Source organism: Podarcis vaucheri (genome assembly GCF_965113315.1).
Source record: "Podarcis vaucheri genome assembly, chromosome: 2".
In the NCBI taxonomy this organism is placed as follows: domain Eukaryota; kingdom Metazoa; phylum Chordata; class Lepidosauria; order Squamata; family Lacertidae; genus Podarcis; species Podarcis vaucheri.
This window is the reverse complement of record NC_138760.1, coordinates 81,412,202-81,432,909: the sequence shown is the minus strand read 5'-3', so window position 1 is coordinate 81,432,909 and position 20,708 is coordinate 81,412,202. Positions and strand designations below refer to the sequence as shown.

The window sequence follows — 20,708 nt, the reverse complement described above, 5'->3', positions numbered from 1 at the left end:
TGATATGATAGACGTGTACATGGACAAGCGTGGCATGAAGAGAGAGAACTTTTTTTCTCCCTCTCTCATAACACCAAAACTCATGGCCATCCAGTGAAGCTGAATGATGGAAGAGTCAGGACAGATAAAAGAAAGTATTTCTTCATGCAGGGAGTGCATAATTAAACTATGGCATCCGCTTCCATAGGCGGCCTTGAAGGCTATCAACCTATATGACTTTAAAAGAGGATTTAGATATATTGATGGAGATGGCTATCGAAAGCTACTGCTATGCCCTGCCTCCACAATTGTAAGCAGTAATGCTTCTAAACACCAGTTGCTGGAAGCCACAGGATGGGAAAGTGCTCAGATCCTTGCTGTGTGTTTCCCACAGGCATCTGGTTGGCCACTGTGAGAAGAGGATGCTAGACTAGGTGGGCCATTGGCCTAATCTAACAGGCTGTTATTCAGTGAACCTGCGTGTGGCCTTCTGGGACTCTGGGTTTCTCAGGCCTGTGGATTTCTTGCTTCTGCACTAAAGAACACATGCAGGCAATGGGTGTCAATATTTTTGTTTGGTTCCGTTCCAGTAATAAATACCAAACAACTGGAAAATGAGGCAAATCCTGAGAAGAGGTGGGCTGCTTGTAAGCAGGCTATCTGTTCACCTGTAGCAGAATGCCTACTTTGTCCCACAGTTATCCACCCAAAAAATCTGATATATCGGCAGGTGTGAACCAACATAGATTGAAAGAATGAATGTGCCTACCTGCCTGTCTATTGGAGTCATATATAATCAAATTGGCTTTCACTTAAGAGGATACTCTTGTCTCAAGATTACATAGATTCATGTCCCCTTTGGCAATTTCTTTTCTCCAGAAATCTATCTCTGGAAGCTTACAGATGCCTTCTGCTCCTTTGTTGCACTACCTTTGACCGTATCAGGTATATCAGCCCCCATGTTGGCTGCAGCCATTGAAAAAACAACAACAACATATGTCTAGCATGCCACTTGGCAGGTTGCAGGGTTAAGTCATGAGCAGTACAAGTCACTTCCATGCCTATGTCTAAAATGGTGGTGTGGATTGCTACTTGTCCTAGCTAAGTGATCAAGTGGTTATTTGCATCTCTGATACAGGCAATGGCATGTTGTTATGATCTGAATGGCAGTGGTCCCCAAACAGTTTACAAACGAATATACTATTTTTTATCTAATTCCTGATATTGAAAGTAAAAGGCACCACTCTTGGGTCTTTTTTTTGGCCTCAACGCTAATCTCTGGTTTGCATGCTCCTTCTTCAGTATGGCTATGAAGAGGAGATTGGAAGCAGCCGCTTCTGTTTGGGGGTTATTTTGTGTTATTTATTACAGTGGTACCTCGGGTTAAGTACTTAATTCATTCCGGAGGTCAGTTCTTAACCTGAAACTGTTCTTAACCTGAAGCACCACATTAGCTAATGGGGCCTCCTCCTGCTGCTGCGCCGCCGGAGCACGATTTCTGTTCTCACCCTGAAGCAAAGTTCTTAACCTGAGGTACTATTTCTGGGTTAGCGGAGTCTGTAACCTGAAGCGTATGTAACCCGAGGTACCACTGTACATTTATATATACCACCCTTTTCTTCCAAGGAGCTCAAGATGCATGGTTCTGATCCTCCCCATTTCATCGTCACAACGACCCTGTGAAGTAGGTTAGGCATGGTGAGTGGCCCAAAGTCACCCAGTGAGCTTCATGGCTGAGTGGGGAGTAACATCAATTTGTTTTATCATCCCAGATTGGGTATATGGTTTTTGGAAGCAAGTCAACTTCAAACTATACTTTATGCATCTGGATTGTTTCAACTAATCATGGTTCAGATTAACTACAGTTTGGGGTTCAGAGGACTGCAGTTCCATCTAATATGGAAGCTTCTGATCTCCTTGCAGGTAGGTGAGGGGTGTATGTGCATGCAAGGCTCACTGACTTGTAGTGGTAAATCATGGTTTAGTGATATGTCCAAACATTGCTGTGTGTTTCCCACTAGTATAGGGGAAGGAAGAGGCTATGGAGCAGGGGTCAGCAACCTTTTTCAGCCGTGGGCTGGTCCACCGTCCCTCAGACCATGTGGTGGGCCGGACTCTATTTTGAAAAAAAAAAAAATGAACGGATTCCTATGCCCCACAAATAACCCAGAGATGCATTTTAAATAAAAGCACACATTCTACTCATGTAAAAACACGCTGATTCCCGGACCATCCGTGGGCCGGATTGAGAAGGTGATTGGGCTGCATCTGGCCCCCAGGCCTTAGATTGCCTATCCCTGCTATGGAGATGCATGGTTGAGAAAGGAAGGGTAAAATAAAACTGCAGAAAGACTATAGTTCATAGTAACAACATCAATTTGCTCAATTCCTGGAGGGGTCTGTGCGTCCATGTGTATTAACTATAATTTGGCAAAAACAGTACTGTAGATGTTACTGTTTTCTGTTTTCCTACTTTCCTCTAACATGGATTTTTCATGCACTAACCCCCCCCCCAAAAAAAAAAAACTTTAGTGGTGTTGGGACAATAGGAATATTAGTGTTTTGAACAGAGTGATTTATTACCACAGAGGCTGAAGGCTAGGAAAATGAAGATAAAAATTGAAGGAGCTTTTAAAAAGTGACATTGAACTGACTAACCGGAGGGGGGGGGGCGGCTCTTAGCTTAAGATGAAGCATTAATGATGAAAGAGTGTGATATCCATCTGCTATCGTTTTCAGTAATCTAATCCTGAAGATGTTTTGTACTAAGCCGAAACTGAGCGCAACCTGGCCTTTCTATAATTGGCATGAACCAAAGTTATTTTGGAGTTAATCTTTCAGGTTGTTTTAAGATCTGCACAGTCCTCCCGGAACCTGTGTGTGAATGTGGAGTTGAATAAATTTATACAGCAGTTTGGCCCCATTTTGGCAGTATTCCAGAAGGATTTGGCTGGTTAATGGTTTCAAATAGCTTCTTGTTGGAATTATTTGAATTAGTGCTTCTTGGAACACAGTTTAACACTTTAACTAGTGCTTTAAGTGTGCATTTGGAATAAGATATGGTCAAAATATTTCTGTTAAGACTAGGGGAGAGGGGTTTAGGCCTGTTCTGAACCAGCAGGCATATGTGCAAAGATCTTAAAGGTAGTACTGAGTATAAAATAAATGCATAGATGGTGCAGTTTCTAAGGCTGGGATGGGGAGCCTGTGACTCTCCATCTGTTGGACTGCAACTCCCACCTGCTCCAGTCACCACAGTGCGTGATCAAGGATGATGTAGGCCTGCAACATCTGAGAAGAGCACAGGTTTTTCCTTTCTGTCCTAAGGAGACTGGCACATGAACAAATAGCAGATATGCCACTTCAGACCTTTGGTCCATCTAGCCCCGTATGGTGTATGGTTCCCAAGCAGGGACATCAACTGCTTCCTGATACTTTCAGCTGGAGGTGTTGGGTATTGAAACTGGACCCTTCTGCAGGCATGTGCTCTGCCACCAGACTTTGGCCCCTCTCTATAGCAGTAGTGCAGGACTGTCAAACATTTATCATAGTGGATGTCTCTAAACATTGGGAAAAACAATTGTCCAGGCCTTCCCTCATGTGAAAATGGATGTGCAGAGAGAGAGTGAGTTCCGGTTGTGATGGTTATCTTTGTCCTTGTCACGGAACAGGCTGATGAAAGTAAAGAGGAATGCACAAGGTTACTATGTCTACAGTAGCTGAGTAAAAGAGCTCAATTAAAAATAGATCTCTGACCCATAAATGTTTTTGCACTGTTTGACACTCAGTACAAAAGTTGGTACTATTGAAGCCTGGGCAAAAAAAGAGACAAGGACTGAAGGGAAGTATGGGCTTAATGGTAAGTATTTACAGAGGCTGGCTTTGCTACAGAGATGGGGAACCTATTTCCTTCCAGATAATATACATGAAGTGCTTTCAATGTCCTAGAGAAACACTTCGTGTAGTAGAAAAAGACAAAGTATTATTTAGCATTCTGTCCTTGAGGTTGTTGTCTCAATGCAACAGTGCCCCAAGCTGACCACAAGTAACCAAGAGTAAAACTGCTAAAGGGAAAGTTTTGTGGTTGTGCTGCATTTCAGTAATTGCTGGCTATCTCCCTGGGGGGGAAGAGTGTTGTGTGCACTGGGATAACAGGTTTATTTCTCTAGCTCTTTGGCAAGTTGTTTAATCTGATGTGAACAAGGACCTTGTCATTTAGTGACTGGCTAATTGAACAGGATGGGTTCAAAGGCAGATAAATGCAAGCTTCCAGTGCCAGTTAATAAGAAGCTGATTAAGCGCTTTAGCTTTTGAAAGTATGAAAGTGTTTGTTGTTGTCATTGATAAAGTCCGTGGACTATTAAACTTTGGAATGTTTTTCTAGAACACAGGTTCTCATTACTTTTACAACAACATATTAAAATTCAGTTTATTACTCCACTCAAGTAATGGTCATCATATCATAGTTCTAATGCAGGCTGTAGAAATACAAAGAGACGCATAAGGTTAAACCAAACCATGGCTTAGTGCAAACAAGCAAAGGTGCAGGTTTCTGGACTGAATATTGCAGCTGCTTCACTCCTGTCCTGGTACTGCTGAGCCATGGGCTGACTTACCGTATTTTTTGCACCATAGCACTCACTTTTTTCCTCCTAGAAAGTAAGGGGAAATGTCTGTGTGTGTTATGGAGCGAATGCCTGCGGGTGGCGGGGGGGATCTGCTGCAGTCGTGAGCAGAGGATCCATGGTTCCCCTTCCTTCCCTCCTCCGTGGTTACAAAGGATGGATCCACATGGATCCTCAGGATTTTTGCATTGGGCTACTCCAAACTCACTGTCAGATCACATGTCTGTGGCCACAGCATGAACCACAAAAATCATTCACCCACTGTTTCGTTTAGAATATTTTTTTCTTGTTTTCCTCCTCTAAAAATTATGTGCGTGTTATGGTCTCGTGCGTGTTATAGAGCGAAAAATACGGTAGTATTACATCGAACCCATACTCATGGTTTGTCTTGCTCTAACAAACCAGAAGTTGGAACCAATGTTTGTTCTTGGTTTACTGCTCATAGCTGGCCTGGGGGTGACAAACTATAAGTCTGGGTACGTTAAATGTTACTTTCTTTTCAGAAGATCTGTTGAATACAACCATGAAATGTGCAATGGAGTTGTTTAACCTTGCAATGTAACGATCAGAATTGTTACCCGACATCTAGAACCACTATCAGCTTAACATTCACCACTGTGTTACTAGATACATATTTCAGAAGTGACTGTTTGCCTAGAATTAAGGAGAAAAACAGGAAGATGAGATAGGATAGCAGGCAGGAAACAGAAGTAGCTACATCAGCTACATCACCAATGTGCTTTGCAGCACAGCTGGAGCTGATGGAAATTGTAATCCAAATCTACTAAGACCCCTAGTTCTCTACAATTAAGTTTACAAAAAGTGCTAGTCTATAAACACTATATCGTTCCTAACCCCAAATAATATCTGTGCTAGTCGTGGTGGCCTTCCCTACTGATCACCTGGAAGCAATTTTTACTTGCTACATATTATTAGATGAGTAATTGTTTAAAAGTTTGAAATAAAATATGCGTGCCTATTTGTCAGGTCTGATACTTTAGTTTAAGAGCGACTTCTCTTTTTTGGTCTCTTAAGCAGTATTAGAAACTGGGATAGAAAAGCTAGGAGTCAAATGGCTTCTGGGACCTGGGTTGTGGGCACCAAATTTCTAGTCATCATGTTTTTTTTTTTGGGGGGCGGGAGAGTTGGCAACACCTTTTTATTTATTATTTTGATAAGCATGGATTAATACGCAATTTACATAGGTGACACATTGTTAATATTACATTTTTAGCAGAAATTTTTAATACATGTTTGATTGGGTGTTTACAATAAAAATATTGGTACCATACTTTAGTTTTCAAAGCACTCTACTGTTTATTGTTAAATTCTTTAACATATTGTGTCTATCCTTAACATATACTTTGAGGCTTCAAAGCACATACATTTCAGTAATACAGCGGTACCTCGGGTTACATACGCTTCAGGTTACATACGCTTCAGGTTACAGACTGCGCTAACCCAGAAATAGTGCTTCAGGTTAAGAACTTTGCTTCAGGATGAGAACAGAAATTGGCAGCAGCAGGAGGCCCCATTAGCTAAAGTGGTGCTTCAGGTTAAGAACAGTTTCAGGTTAAGTATGGACCTCCGGAATGAATTAAGTACTTAACCCGAGGTACCACTGTACTTGAGCGTCAGCCAGGTGCAAAAAAAAAGGCACCCAGACTTTATGAGGTGCTTTCAAATGGAGAATCTTTGGGTGTAAAATGTTCCCTGTTAATTTCAAACCCTGCTCTTAAGTGCAGAGTTCCTCCCGCCTTGGAATAAAAGACATGGTCCTAGTGAAAGTCTTGTGCCTGCTTTAGATACTCAGTGGTTACAGTCTGGCAGCTTTGAACATGCAGGCTTCTGTAACCATGGTTTCACACCTAGACGTCACCTAGTTAATCCAATATTTTTATTCCCATTTCATTTTGTGATAAGCTCCTATTGCCTTTTCCCCAGTCATATGTGCCTTGTGTAATCCTTAGTTGATTTCTGGTTGCTCAAAGCACCCCCACCCGCCCGCACATTGCACTGAATGCATTCTGTTTCTCGGTTCATCATATTCTTGCTTCTATATCAGCCACTCAGCCAAAAGGGAGTTTGCAGGCATCACTGATCACCTGGTTGTCAGGTCTTGCTTAGCTTCTTGCAAAGCATTGTGGGTAATAGTATCTTGAAAGGGGCTTCTCAAGGCCAGACAGTCAGGTTATGTCGGAGGATTGGCTGTCGTGAGAGGTGGGGGGAAGTGATAGCCAGACCCAGTTCACCCACCTCTGATATGAAGAATAGTTGCAGTACGTAGTGGCTTTTTTATTGAGAATAGTTTGTACAACTTTCTAGCATGGAGTTTTCTTCAGGCAGCTAAGTCCTAGTGTGTCTGATATTTTCATTGATGGATCTTAAATCAGAATTAGGCCAAATTCCTTATCTCTCAGAATGGATAACAAAGGTAGAAAATTATGTATTGTTTGCCACAAACATTGGCAACTTCATTTCCCCCCATTTTCTAGCTAATGAAAGAGAGAGCAAATGCTATATTTGCACTGTTCGAGCTTGGACCCGAAATAGTCTGATTTTGTATATTTTCCTCCCCCTTTCCCTTGTTGAGAATAAATCTTAGCTTTTTTCCTTACTTATCAACAAAATCGCATATACTTTTCATAGAATTTCTTACTGTGCTCAGCTAACTAGGGTTGCCATATTTCAAAAAGTGAAAAATGGGACACAAAAGTGGTTGGACTTTTTTTTTTTTTTTTTTTCAAACCTGCTATATTTTAAGGAAAGCTGTTTTTAATGAAAACTGCCGACATGGTTTGCCGTACGTCTGGATTTTCCCAGCTAGTTCTCGCCTGGACATTGCTTCCGACTGCAGTACTCCAGGTATGTCCTGGAAATTCCAGATGTTTGGCAACCCTAGCATTGACTGCAATGCTGAACTTGGTCTGAAGGACATTTTAAGCATAGGTAACTGCATATTGTCTTGCGGCCATCATTCTTTGTAAGTAAGTAGAGCTGCGGAGGTGATGGCACTTGAGTAATATCAAAAGAGTCTTCGAAAACATGCTGCTCCTGCTTCTACTAGCTCACCTTTGTGGAGCCCCAGCAAATTCTGACTACAGTTGAACAGCTCCCTCCAGGACCTCTTACAGTATAAAGTAGTGTGCTTTCTTCTGTGTTTTCCTTAATGAGACTGATAAACCAGTGCTTCTTAACCTGTTTAGGGACACGATGTGTCTTTCACATGTTTGCACTTTGTTCCTTCTTGTTTTTATTTCTCAACACATGCTTCTGTTGTCACATACTAAAATTATTTGAAAAGACTGTTGCACAACATTTCAGGCACTTTCCTAAGCGAGTGGTTGACACATGGATATAGCGTTGCACATTGTTTGTTTTTCTAATTTTGAATTCCTTTCAGAAGTTCTAAAGTTAGATTGCTTGCACTGAATTTGCCCTTAGCAAAGGGCTTGTTAATGTAATCAGAGATGCTGAAATTTGCTTTAGAATTTCAGCTGGTGGTTGTTTCTCAGCTAACCCTCTTTTCAAGTTAGCCATAACAGTGTGTTTGACCTTTTTGCTGTATTTGGAACACTCTGTGATTATTTTGAATGCTGAAAATGCTGAAAAATACTGTTTATGTCAGGAAGAGAGATATATGTTCACTTAGGCCAATGAGCACAGGCTAGGGACTCCTGAAAGAATAATAACTGTATTGGTTGCAAACAAAAGTTTTTAAGTGGATTAAATCCATTTATCAGTGCTGGTGCCTGTTTTCTACCCTGCTTTTATAGGATTGAGAAAAACTGAAAAGATGACTCAAGGGGAAACCTTTGGCTTTACAGAAATTTAAGAATAAACATGTAGAACTGATAGCAAGGATGAGGAATGTGTTAGATTTCTAAGCATCTCTTCTGATAAAAGTAAAATGTAGCTTTGTACAGTTCATCCAGTTAGGCAGGCTTTTTTTGCTGGGAAAACATCAAGAGTTGTGTCAACCAAAAAATCCAAAAACCAAAACAAAACCACAGTGGGAACGACAGTATGTTCACATCCTGTCCAAAAAAACACAGCTGTTTCCTAAATGGAATTAATTGTAACCCGAACTTCTACTTGGCATGATTACCAAGTATATATCTTTATTTTCAGTATGTATGACCAACTGCCCTACGCTGATTGTTATGGTTGGGCTCCCAGCAAGAGGGAAGACCTACATCTCAAAGAAATTGACACGCTACTTAAACTGGATTGGAGTACCCACAAAAGGTGATTGCTTTTTTCTTCGTATGGTACAGATTTTGTTGGGAGTAGGTTGCTTAAAATTCTTTTGTTAACTTTAATATTATGATTATTTTTTATAGTGCTATCTGGGTGCACGAAACTTTGGGACACACCTGGGCAAACCATGTTCATCTCTTGACTAATTCCCCTGTGGCCCCCAGCTGATTCTCTCCTCTCCCCCTCCCCCCCACTGAGCTGGTTGACATTGGGAACAGCTGAGGAGTGCAGCAATTGGTGTGTTCTTCAGATGTTTCCAGCACTAAAAAGCTGGGCAGTGGGAGGGATATGATGAATCCCTGAAATCCCATCAAGTGCTTTCTTCCCCCTTCCCAATTGTCCAGTTGATTGGTGCTGGGAAGATCTGAGGAGTCTCCTGATTGGACCGCTTGCAGAGGGCATAGCGTGATAATCAACATGTTAGTTTGAGAAGGCAAAGGAATGAGTTATTTTCATATAACCCAAGGGCACCCATGCAAAAGCATAAAACCCAAATGAGTTTCATCAACAAACAGTTTCATCTGTTCTGTTTTTATTTTCCTTAAATTTTGAACTTGTCATGCAGCCCAGTCTTATGAGACTATTGAGGAAAGGGGGAACTTCCCTCTCATTCGTACGGCTTGTCATATGGCTGTGTTGCTTAAAATCAGCCTGGCGGTTTATGTATTACTGTCTAAAGTTGAGCTGTTGCTGTTTTGTTCTTAGATGAACATTATATTGACAAGAATCTAGAAAGTTACTGAGGTTGCTAGGAATTGTTACCGTTTGCTACAGGTCAGCAAGTGTTACATATTTTATTACTTTGTGGATCCAAAGGTTGCCATACCTGAAGGCTGATTCATACACTCCCAAGTCACAATATTATCCAAACCAGGATACAAGTTGTTTTAGAAAAACAGAACATTATTTACTGTTTTCTTCTGCAAACTCATTCTGAGGAAAGGCAGCCAGGTTTCAACTAAACTACCAAGACCTTGTGTCAACGCATTGGTCTACACGCGAAGCCTTTCATACAGTGGGATTCCTGAGGGTTGTGAATCATGCAGCCTACAGGTGTTAGCCTATGAGACTCGCAACATGAGGCTGTTCTCACAGGGCTTGCTCCTAGGTATGCACACAGGGCTGCAACCTAATACAATCTGTATTATTGCCTTCCTATATTATTGCACATGATTTGAAGCAGAGAGGTTGTAGCCACCTGTTGAGTACATGGCACAGGTGAGATTGAAACCAGGGCGGGGTAGGGTTTCTGATTCGTAGGAGCAGGATTGATGCTATTCTATGCTATGCTGGCTCATCTATACATCATAGGAGAAAGCAGATGTTGTTAAAGCCAAGTTTCTTGATTTTTTTTCCATGCAGAATTTAATGTTGGTCAGTATCGGCGAGACTTGGTAAAAACATACAAGTCTTTTGAGTTCTTCCTGCCAGACAATGAAGAAGGTCTGAAAATCCGAAAGTAAGTTTGTAATGTGTCTTTTTCCTTTTGCTTCACAGTGTTGCATTGATCTGCAGGAATATTTTGTGTTTTCAGCATTTGAGACAGCTGCTACCAGCTCTTATCAATTCAAGGAAAGGGACCCTACAATGGCTCAAATTATTGACGAGCCCTAAGGGTTGCATTCCTCATACAGATTATAATCTTAGTACTACTATACTAGCTTTATGGTCTGAAAGAAAATGTTTAACTTGTTTCTACATTTTTAAAGTGTGTGTCTTGGATGTAAAATAGGTTAATTGATTCCGAAATTTTGCATTTTGCTTTTAAGCATGCTGTAGACAAAGTAAGTGCCATGTATATTTAATGATGCAATTTTTTCGGGAATATAATTGTTATATTATCTCTTATTTTTAAGACAGTGTGCCTTAGCAGCACTGAATGATGTTCGGCGATACCTTTGTGAAGAAAATGGGCACGTGGCAGTAAGTGTTTCTCTCATCCCTTTGCAAAAAACAACAACACCCCAAACCATTAACTAGCTGCATTTTCTGACATTAGTTACTGACAACACCGTTCTAAATGCAAAATTAATATTGCAATATTGTTCAGACCAGTGGGGGTTTAATTATTGATTCCATACTAGATGGAGATTAGGATGACATGTTTATGAATTATAATGGAAAGGTGGGGGGGGGGAGAGACCAAGTTAGGACCATGAACTTCTTCTCATAAATTCTGCTTTAGGAAGTATCTCTCCTGTTTGAAATAGGATGTTAAGTTTCTGGTGCAGTAAATGTTCAACAGAATTTGCAGTGTTTCCATTTTTCTCCTCTTCTTGCTTTTTGAATTCCAGGGAGACGTGTAGTGTACAGTTTGTGCTGCATAGAGTTTGTGATGTTGACATAGACCTTGCATGATTTTTCTAAGAACAGAAAGAAATGATAACCCAGTAGCCATCCTTGACCCTCATTCATGCAGTTGATTCCCCCCCCCTTCCTGTTGATGAACTTGTGCCTTTTGCTACTTACTGGTTTCCCTATTTTAATCTTTAAAATTGCCCCTCAGCTTTCTAGCCTGTAATGTTTGTTTGCATGGTTTTGTTGAAAAAGCTTCTTGAAAGCATGTTGTGGTGTTACACAAGGACAACGATGAAATGTGTGGGAAGGCATAGTTTACCAGGAAAGAAGAATTCCCCACATATTTCATACTTACCATTGTTCATTGTTCAGAAATGATTGGTTCCAGTCCACTTACATAATCCAGCTCTCAAATGCTATGAATCAAACCTTAGTCAAACCCACTGGAAGTTCTTAATTGTCTAGTCCAACATTTGTGATCTCCTGGCAAATGACCTGAACTGTGAGGACTAAATGATAAACCTGATTTGATGTCTCAGTATATACTTGTGTTTAGTGGTACAAAACTGTTGAGTTTATTGCACAAAATAACAAAAAGCGAGCATGAATTTTTTGGGGGAAGGGATACCAAATTTGGGGGTTTGCACTGGGCTATTTGGACTGCCTCCTTTCCTTGTTCCATGAAGTGAACCAAGAATAAACTTTGTACCTCTGTGTTTAAACATGTATGCTTCACAGAGCCAGTAACATGAATTTGCTATGTGCCTGTATTTCATTTCTACAGGTACATGTAAAAGGTTTGGTGGGGAAAGAGTAGTTTGTGACAAATCTGTTCTCTTTGGTTGCTGTTACATGAGATCTACTCCTTCCGGGTTGTAGCTTTCTATTTTCTAATATAGCATTTATTTTTCCTTTAGGTTTTTGATGCCACAAACACAACAAGGGAACGCAGAGAAACCATCTATAAGTTTGGGGAGGAAAATGGGTATAAGGTGAGTTAAGAGCCAAGATGTTTGAAATGGCTCGTATGGGGGAGTACAGACTGATGCTTTGTTCTCAATACACGATAGTTAAGAGATGGCATTGACTGAAACTTCATGTGATATTTTCCAGTAGCAGTCTTGTGCAATAAGTATCGCCTCCATTAAACCATACTAATTGCAGCTCCTAATGTGTAATCAGTCGCCCTGTTTGCTGATAATGGGTCCTACTGTGCTAATGGTTACTGCCACTGACTGGGAGACAGGATTCTGAGACCCTGTTCTAGGATTTCAGACAGTGGGCTGGAATAAACTGTCTTTCTCCTTAGCATATCATAGTTGTCTTATTAGCATTTAACTCCCTTGTCAATACAGCTTCTCTGTGGGTGGATTGCTTTATGGGGGAGCACGCAGTTGCAATGCAGGTGGCGGGATGAAACTGCAGGGCTGCCTTCCCAACACAGGCACCTCTTCTCCTTACCTTGACAGAGCTGGATGGAGGTGGTAATGGGGTTGGGGCTGTGCGACACCCACCCACCCCACTCGTGGTGCTTCCACTGGTGCTTCTGCTTTGTCCAGTGAAGCAACAATGATGCCAGTATTCCAAAGGGCATCTCTATGACCCTGCCTCACCCCACACACCACTACTGGGGCGTGTATTCTTTGTTCATCCTCCCAAAGATACCTTGCATAGAGTTCAACTCAAAAGCATCTGTATTAACAGTTTGTTATACTGCAGCTAGGTATTCTGTATTAATACTTTTATTTGCTGGTAGGAACGGCCTGTTTATACACCTCTTTCTGTGTCTGTTTTGTCTTTGCTGCTGGCAAATCAACAGCGCTGCTTCTTCACCACAGCAGACTTCACTGACAGAGAAGTAGTATGGTGTGTCAACACCCCAGGCTTCTACTTTGTGTTGCAATTTTGGAAAGAAGCTGTACTTTTTGATCAGAGGTTATGTCAGGCTACCGTAAGGCTTCGCTACTGTGCCGTAGGCTCTAAGCCAGTGTGCCGCCTGTCTCCCTTTCAATGACTTGCCTTCTTAATTTGCAACTGCTTCATTAACACTCTGCTGTTTGGAGGTGCCCAAAAGTACCAGGGGGAATGTTTGATCTCTGATGGGATGTTCAGCAGAAGGCGTATTTAAAGGCAAAACATAGTTTGTAAGACTAAATATGCTGCTGACGACACAAGCCTGCATTTGCAGTATTAGTCACTGGATCTGTTCTAACCCTTTCCCTCTTTTGTCACTTCCATAATTGTTTGTTCCTGTTTGTCTCAAAGACTTTCTTCGTGGAGTCAGTATGTGTTGATCCAGAAGTCATTGCTGCAAATATTGTGGTGAGTATCAACTTCTGCTTTAAAAGAAGGAAAAGGTTTTATGTCTCAATATAATTTCCAAAATCAGTCACATGGTACAGTTGCTTCCTTTTACCCTTCTCCATTTTACCTACTTTTATACAATCCTTTGGATTTATGGATTGCACACAATCTGTTTCTGCAGTTTTCTGTTGGAGATTGCAATTGAAGGCATTTGGCCCACAATGCTTCCTGCATTCTGCTTCGTGGCAAATCTTGCACATCGTTCGATGCAAGGCTTTGTCAGAATTGCTTTGAACAAAAGCTCTTGCAATGTCCACTCCAGTTTCTTCACAATCATTATCTTTTTTTTAAAAGGAAGTTTCAATATATGTTTTATTTGAAAAAAACCCTAACTTACAAGCAGGCAACCATTTTTTCCTTGCAATACAGGTTACACGTGATGCTTGCTGTTGTGCAAATTTGTTATCTTAGCTTCTATTAGACCGTATCGGAGCACTGGTTCATCCAGCTAAGTATTATCCACACTGACAGGCAGCCTGTCCCCAGGGTTTCCAACAAAAGTCTTTCCCTGTCCTACCTGCTGCTGATGCCAGGGATTGAACTTGGTCTGTTCTGCAGAAGAGCAGCCTGCTTGATCAGGCCAGTGGGCTATCTAGTCTAGCATTCGGTTATCACTGTGGTCAAGCAAATGCCTGCAGGAAGGATCTGCAAGCAGGATCTAAGCTCATTAGCACTCTCCACATCTGTGGTGTCTGGTATTCAGAAGCATACTGCCTCTTGACAGTGGAAGTCAAACATGGCGGTCAGTGTTTGTAGCCATGATCGCCTCTATGAATTTGTCTAATCCTCTCTTAAGGATGACGACCAGCACTGCCTCTTGTAGGAACAGACTCCATAGTTTAACTATCTTCTGTGTGAAGAAATACTTCCTTTTGTCTCTCCTGAGTCTTCTGACATCAGTAACATTGGATGTTGCAGCCTTCTGGTGTTATGAGAGAGGGAGAAGAACTTTTGTTTATTCACTTCCTCCACACTATATGCATACACTTTGTACACTTCTATCATGTCACTCCTGACTTCTCTTTTTCTAAACTGAAAACCCTTAAATTTTATTGTATATTGTTAACTGCTGATTTTATTTATGTTTTGTAAAAAGAAATCGATAAGTTATTAAAAAAAACCTCTTCTAAGCAGTTTACATAAAATTAAAGCATCAATAAAAGTCAGTGTTAAGTTCTGACTTTTATTGATGCTTTAATTTTATGTAAACTGCTTAGATGAGGGTTTTTTTAATAGATAAGCGGTATACAAATTTCATTAAATAAGCAAGAGTAATTTTTTTAAATAAAAAAGAATCCCATACTTTCTTTCTCAATCAGCAAGTGAAGCTGGGAAGTCCCGATTATGTTGACTGTGGTAGCGATGAAGCTGCAGAAGACTTCATGAAAAGAATTGAGTGTTACAAGAATTCATACGAGACACTAGATGAAAATCTAGACAAGTAAGTCGCCACAAGTCTCCGTGATGCTTCGTTTACCTTCAGAATTTTAATTCTGCCTATGTGTGGCTTAATTCTCACTGGTGTGATTAAATCTATGCCTATTTGAGATTTTCCGCTTCAGATTGCAGGTGGGGCTCACTCGATTTGAATTCTCATCCATGCCTAAAAAAATCATTAGTTGTACTTGGAATACTAGGAAGGGAAAATAATCAAGTCCAGCTTTCTTCTGGACATTTTAGTTTTCTACATGTAGGGATATATTTTTCCATGGGGAGGCACTCAGTTATAGGAGCCCAGTTCTGCGGTCTTAAAGTGCTGCCAAGACACAGGTTTATCCCCTCACTGGAACAAAAAATTAGAGAGACAGCCACCTTCTAACAACCTTATGCTTACCATGGAAAGTCACCTATGTCCTGTTGGTCCAGATTGTGGAGATCACACAATAATAATGATTTTACACACCCACACCCCTATTGCTGTCTAGCGGCAACAGGAAGCATTCCTCAGTATCAGGAAAAATATACAAAGTGCCCATACCACACTTACTATCATTTCACCGAAATTGCTTAGAAGTTGCTTGCACAGTTGCCCAATAACCTTTCTAGGTGGGTTAGAACCTTTAAAAAAAGAAAAGAATGAATGAAAACTTGAGAGAGTTTTGGGTACCAGTGAATGCCTTCACATTTGCCATGGTGCCTGTGGCTGCTTGGTGGGCAAACTATGCCCTAATAGAAGTAAAATTTACACACACACACACACACACACACACACACACACACCACACACTTTCAATGAGGATTGGGGATGCTAAATGGGCACAGAATGCTGACTGACTGTTGAAGGATGGGGAATTATTATTTATTATTATTTATTACATTTCTATACCTCCTATACCCGCTGGTATCTCCTGCAAAAGGGCATGGCTGCCTGACTACCTCCACCACTATAACCAGGGACACCATATGTTGCTGCTGGTCCTGCTTGCCTTAACTAATGGCAAGTTATCGGGATTGGATAGTTCTTCCCATATGCAAAAGCCATCTACTTGGTCGTAGTCCCAAGAGAAATTATGTTAGGGTATAATTGTGCACTACCCAACTTTCCCTTGCTAGTTGTTCTGGGGAAGTTGTTTCCATCATATTCTAGCACATGGTAAAAACAACCCCTTATTTGTGATCTGGTGCCTTTGGAGGAGATAAATGAAGCACTGGTTTGAATATTGTAGTTTTCACATATAGTTTTGTCTCTTACCGTGAATAGGGATCTTTCTTATATTAAAATAATGGATGTTGGACGGAGTTACCTCGTGAACCGAGTAATGGACCACATTCAGAGTCGGATTGTTTACTACCTCATGAATATCCATGTAACTCCTCGCTCCATCTACCTCTGTCGGCATGGTGAAAGTGAACTCAATCTAAAGGGAAGAATAGGAGGAGACACCGGGCTGTCTCATAGAGGGAAAAAGGTAGGGATTGTAATCTCTAATGTAGGGATTCTTTTTCCTTTCGTACCGTCAACCAATTTATATCTAGACCAGCTTTTCCCTACAGGTGCCTCTTTTGGACTATTATTTCCATCAGCTCCAACCAGGGCAAGCATGATGGCTGGGGCTGATGGGAATTGTAACCCAAAGCTCCTGGAGGAAGACACCAGGTTTGGGAGGGCTGACCCCAGACTGTATTTTAAAATTTAATTTTAACTGGTTATACTTGTTTTGTGAGCAGGATTCCCCCTGGCTGCCTCCATCCTTCTGTAGCCCCCTGTATCCTGTGAAAAACCACTACTCAAAGTCAGAAGACCATCAAGAATGGTGTCCAATGTGACATAGAAGTGCAGGGGACGGGGGGGGGGGCGCAGTGAGAAGGGAAGACTGGTATAGATTAGGGAATGTCCCACTCCTTTTGCACAAATGGGAAGTGTATTGTAGTTGGAGAAGTGCTCAATTGGATCCAAGCTAAAGAATAGCATAGAAAAGTTGAATATCTGTTGTGGCCCTCATTTCACAGGCCAACAGACTTTGTTTTGTTGAAGGCATACACGGAGCCATTTTGAAAGACACCATTACCTCACGGTTAGAGAATTAGGTCCTATTGGCATCTAACTCGACTGGAGTGCTTCAGCTGCAATTTCCTCATGACATTATTATTTGACGTGCTTTTACAGTTTGCCAAGAGTTTGGCACAGTTCATTAACGAGCAAAACAGCAAAGATCTGAAAGTATGGACGAGCCAGATGAAAAGGACCATTCAGACTGCAGAGGCTTTGGGAGTGCCTTACGAACAGTGGAAAGTTCTGAATGAAATAGATGCGGTAAGATCATCTCATGGTCACATCTGAAACGGTTTTGAATTTGTATGATGGAAAGAGACTTACTTTATGATGCATTAGTAGGAGTTCTCCTGTGTGTGTTCCGGTTAGATTGCAAGTCTGCAGGGACTTGTTTTCATAATTATTGGTTGAATGGCACCTAGTGTGGTGTAGTGGTTAAGAGCGGTAGTCTCGTAATCTAGGGAACTGGGTTCGATTCCCCGCTCCTCCACATGCAGCTGCTGGGTGACCTTGGGCCAGTCACACTTCTCTGAAGTCTCTCAGCCCCACTCACCTCACGGAGTGTTTGTTGTGGGGGAGGAAGGGAAAGGAGAATGTTAGCCGCTTTGAGACTCCTTAAACGGAGTGAAAGGCGGGATATCAAATCCAAACTCTTCTTCTCTTCTTCTTCTTCTAGCTATGTATATGCATAATAAAACAGTGTTGTATTTGTCATCATTATTAGGATTAGAAAGTAATAATGATTAGATTCATGTTAGTCCACCATCCTTGAGAAGTCCTTCAAGCCTTTACAGTGGTACCTCTGGTTGTGAACGCTTCTGGTTGCACACATTCCGGGTTACGAGCAACGCTAACCCGGAAGTAGCTGCTCCTGGTTGCGACCTTTGCCCCAGGATGTGAGCGAAAATCGTGCGCCGGGAGACGCCATTACTGAAAGCGTGCCTCAGGATAAGAACGGTTTCTGGTTACGAATGGATTCAGTTCATAACCAGAGGTACCACTGTATCTCACTTTGGTACTGAGCTTTATTAGTTCAATTAGATCTGCATTGTATTTCTCATTGAAGCATCACTCAACTTACTTCAGGGTATTTTTAAGTGAAATCATTGATCGGCTCACACCCTCAAAGTTCTAAATGAAGAACACCATGCTCCCCATCCTGCAATTCAAAACGCATTGGGAGTGTGCGGTGAGGAAAATGTGCAGAGTGTGTGATTATCTGTATTATCTCCAGCAAAAAAAGAAGGAAAGGGAGATGAAAATAGTGTGTCTTCTCTTCTTGAAGCTTTTGCCGCGAGGATAGCTGGCAGGACTGTATAGATTGTACAAGTAACCCAAGCACTTGCTTCAGGTAGCAAGACGCTTAAGACAGCATGGCAGTGAAGTCGCAGTAAAACCCAGGATTTTTGCAACACCATAAACGTGTGTTATACAATGTGCACCTTCGGGGGAGGGATGTCACAAGCACTGTTTAAATGTATATTACGTTGTAAACTCCAGTGCCCTTATGGAATTGGTAGTAGTTGTAATAGTAATAAAAATACTTCCATAGTTCTTTTTGAAAATCCAGACCACTTACTTGTAGTGCTTTCTACAACCTATGTAACATAAGTCAATACTTTTATTCCCATATAGTACAGTAGGTGGGTGTCTGATGTTGAGAGTGTTTTATGTCAGATGAGCAACCTCTATAAACAGCCCAGTCTTTTAACCATAAACCTACACTAATTCTCATGTTCTCGTTGTTTCCCTAGGGAGTCTGTGAAGAAATGACATATGAAGAAATTCAGGAACATTATCCATTAGAATTTGCTTTGAGAGACCAGGACAAATACAGATATAGATATCCTAAGGGGGAGGTATGCTATTTTGTTATATTTTCTCTTCTTGGATGCGAAGTGTGTAAGGATACCTAGCAGCAAATGGGGTGCTAAGTGCAATGTTTAAAGGGGGGGGGGGGCTTTTGAGGCAAAGGGAAAAAGCGATTTTTTCATAATAGCTCTACAAATGTCTTTCGGCAGATTTCCCCCCATAATATCTATCTCTATCTCAAGTTCTCACTTGTATACACATGTGTTAAACATAGCAGTTTGTTTTATATTCATTGTGGTATACCTTTTTGTTTCAAAGGTTTTTTTTTTGGTAAAACTGAAATACCTTTTTAACCATTCAAAGTTGTAGGCAGTGGGGATGAAAATATTGAGCTGGGCCCACCACCTTTCATGTATTCCTTGAATGTATGGAGAAATAATTTCTGAGGGGGGCTAAAATAAACTAATACGGTTGAAGCAGAGTTAATTCTGCATCAGGTGGTCCAGTCTTCTACATACTTGCATTAGAGGTCAAGCGTTAAGCTGTGCTTGGAACAGCTGTTCCAATATTTGTAATATGTGCAGCATGCCTTATTGTTAGCTGAGTGTTCCACCTCCCATGAGTTGGCTGTGTGATCACCAGAACAGTGCTGGATCCCAGGTGGCCATTATTTGTAGCACATTGAAGCAGCCATGTCATAATAGAGAAAGCTTTCTAGAGTTGTTTGCTAACCTTTCAGAAAAAAGAAATGGGTTTTTTTGTTTGTGTTAGCGGCCGTGCACCCATGCTTAATGGCTAATCTTTGTTTTTAGCTGTAATTTGTTCATGCATTCATAGAAGTAGCAAAGGTGAATTACTGACTAAGAGTTTCAGGGTGGTTAGTCCACAAGAAGTGCTAGTTTTTATTAATATTTACAAAGTAAACATATCATTACAAAATGAGTCATTAGATCAAATCTTGATATCTAACAACTTAACTAAACATGTTCTGAGTCCAATTTACAAACTGGCAGCAAATTTAGATACCTTGGGTAATTTGTATAAATCAGGTAATTTGTATTAATCAAAATGGGGAAAAGGTTTAATAAAGATAATCCTTTCAGCATGGGATTAGCTGTTTGCCTTGTACACAACAATGAAAGAGAATTTCTATAGACAGATGTTCAGGTACTATTTGATACCACAAATATGTACAAACAGAGGTAAATGTTGAAGGTTTAACTAATACGGTGAATATGTATCATATTTTTGGTCATACCCCCAGATCAAGTGATAATTGGGTTTTCATAATAAGGGAAATAACAAAATTACAGTGGTGCCTCGCAGGACGAAATTAATTCGTTCTGCAAATTTTTTCATCTTGGGAATTTTTCATCTTGCGAAGTACGGTTTCCCATAGGAATGCGGTTTTAAGAAAAAGGAAACAAACTTGCAAGATGTTTTCGTCTTGCGAAGCAAGCCCATTGGGAAATTCGTCTTGCGAAGCAACTCAAAAAACCAAAAACTCTTTCGTCTTGCGAGGTACCACTGTACAGTTTTTGATTTGCAGTGGACCTACTGGTTATCTTATTAGGTTTATAAAAGGCAAACTATTATGGAGATCTTTAACAGCAGCAGGACTCTGTCGGTCACAAAATGGATAAACCTTCCTTTATATAGAAGACTCTGGTGCTTGAGAGCATTCAATATGGCTTACTCAATTAAGCTTACAAACATGATGGAAATCAGAGAAGGGAGTCAGCAAAGCTACAAATTTATTAAGTAGAGCTTTTTAAATGAAATGATATAAAATGGGAATGATTAAGTATATGATACAGCTTAACCACACTCACTTTGGTACTGATTTCTGTGATGGTGCATTCTTTCAAGATAAATTG

At 40.9% G+C, this 20,708-nt stretch overlaps 1 protein-coding gene across 3 annotated transcripts in view; it reads left to right on the top strand.

Moving 5' to 3' along the window:
• Positions 1-20,708, top strand: part of PFKFB4 (6-phosphofructo-2-kinase/fructose-2,6-biphosphatase 4) — a 70,399-nt gene that overhangs the window by 32,502 nt on the left and 17,189 nt on the right. For all 3 annotated transcript variants that reach the window (XM_082211972.1, XM_082211971.1, XM_082211970.1), the window contains exons 2-10: positions 8,736-8,852; positions 10,227-10,323; positions 10,721-10,787; positions 12,080-12,154; positions 13,428-13,484; positions 14,846-14,967; positions 16,228-16,435; positions 17,134-17,280; positions 18,774-18,878. In XM_082211972.1, the coding sequence (XP_082068098.1) occupies positions 8,736-8,852; positions 10,227-10,323; positions 10,721-10,787; positions 12,080-12,154; positions 13,428-13,484; positions 14,846-14,967; positions 16,228-16,435; positions 17,134-17,280; positions 18,774-18,878 (995 nt within the window). The remainder of the gene's footprint in view (positions 1-8,735; positions 8,853-10,226; positions 10,324-10,720; positions 10,788-12,079; positions 12,155-13,427; positions 13,485-14,845; positions 14,968-16,227; positions 16,436-17,133; positions 17,281-18,773; positions 18,879-20,708) is intronic.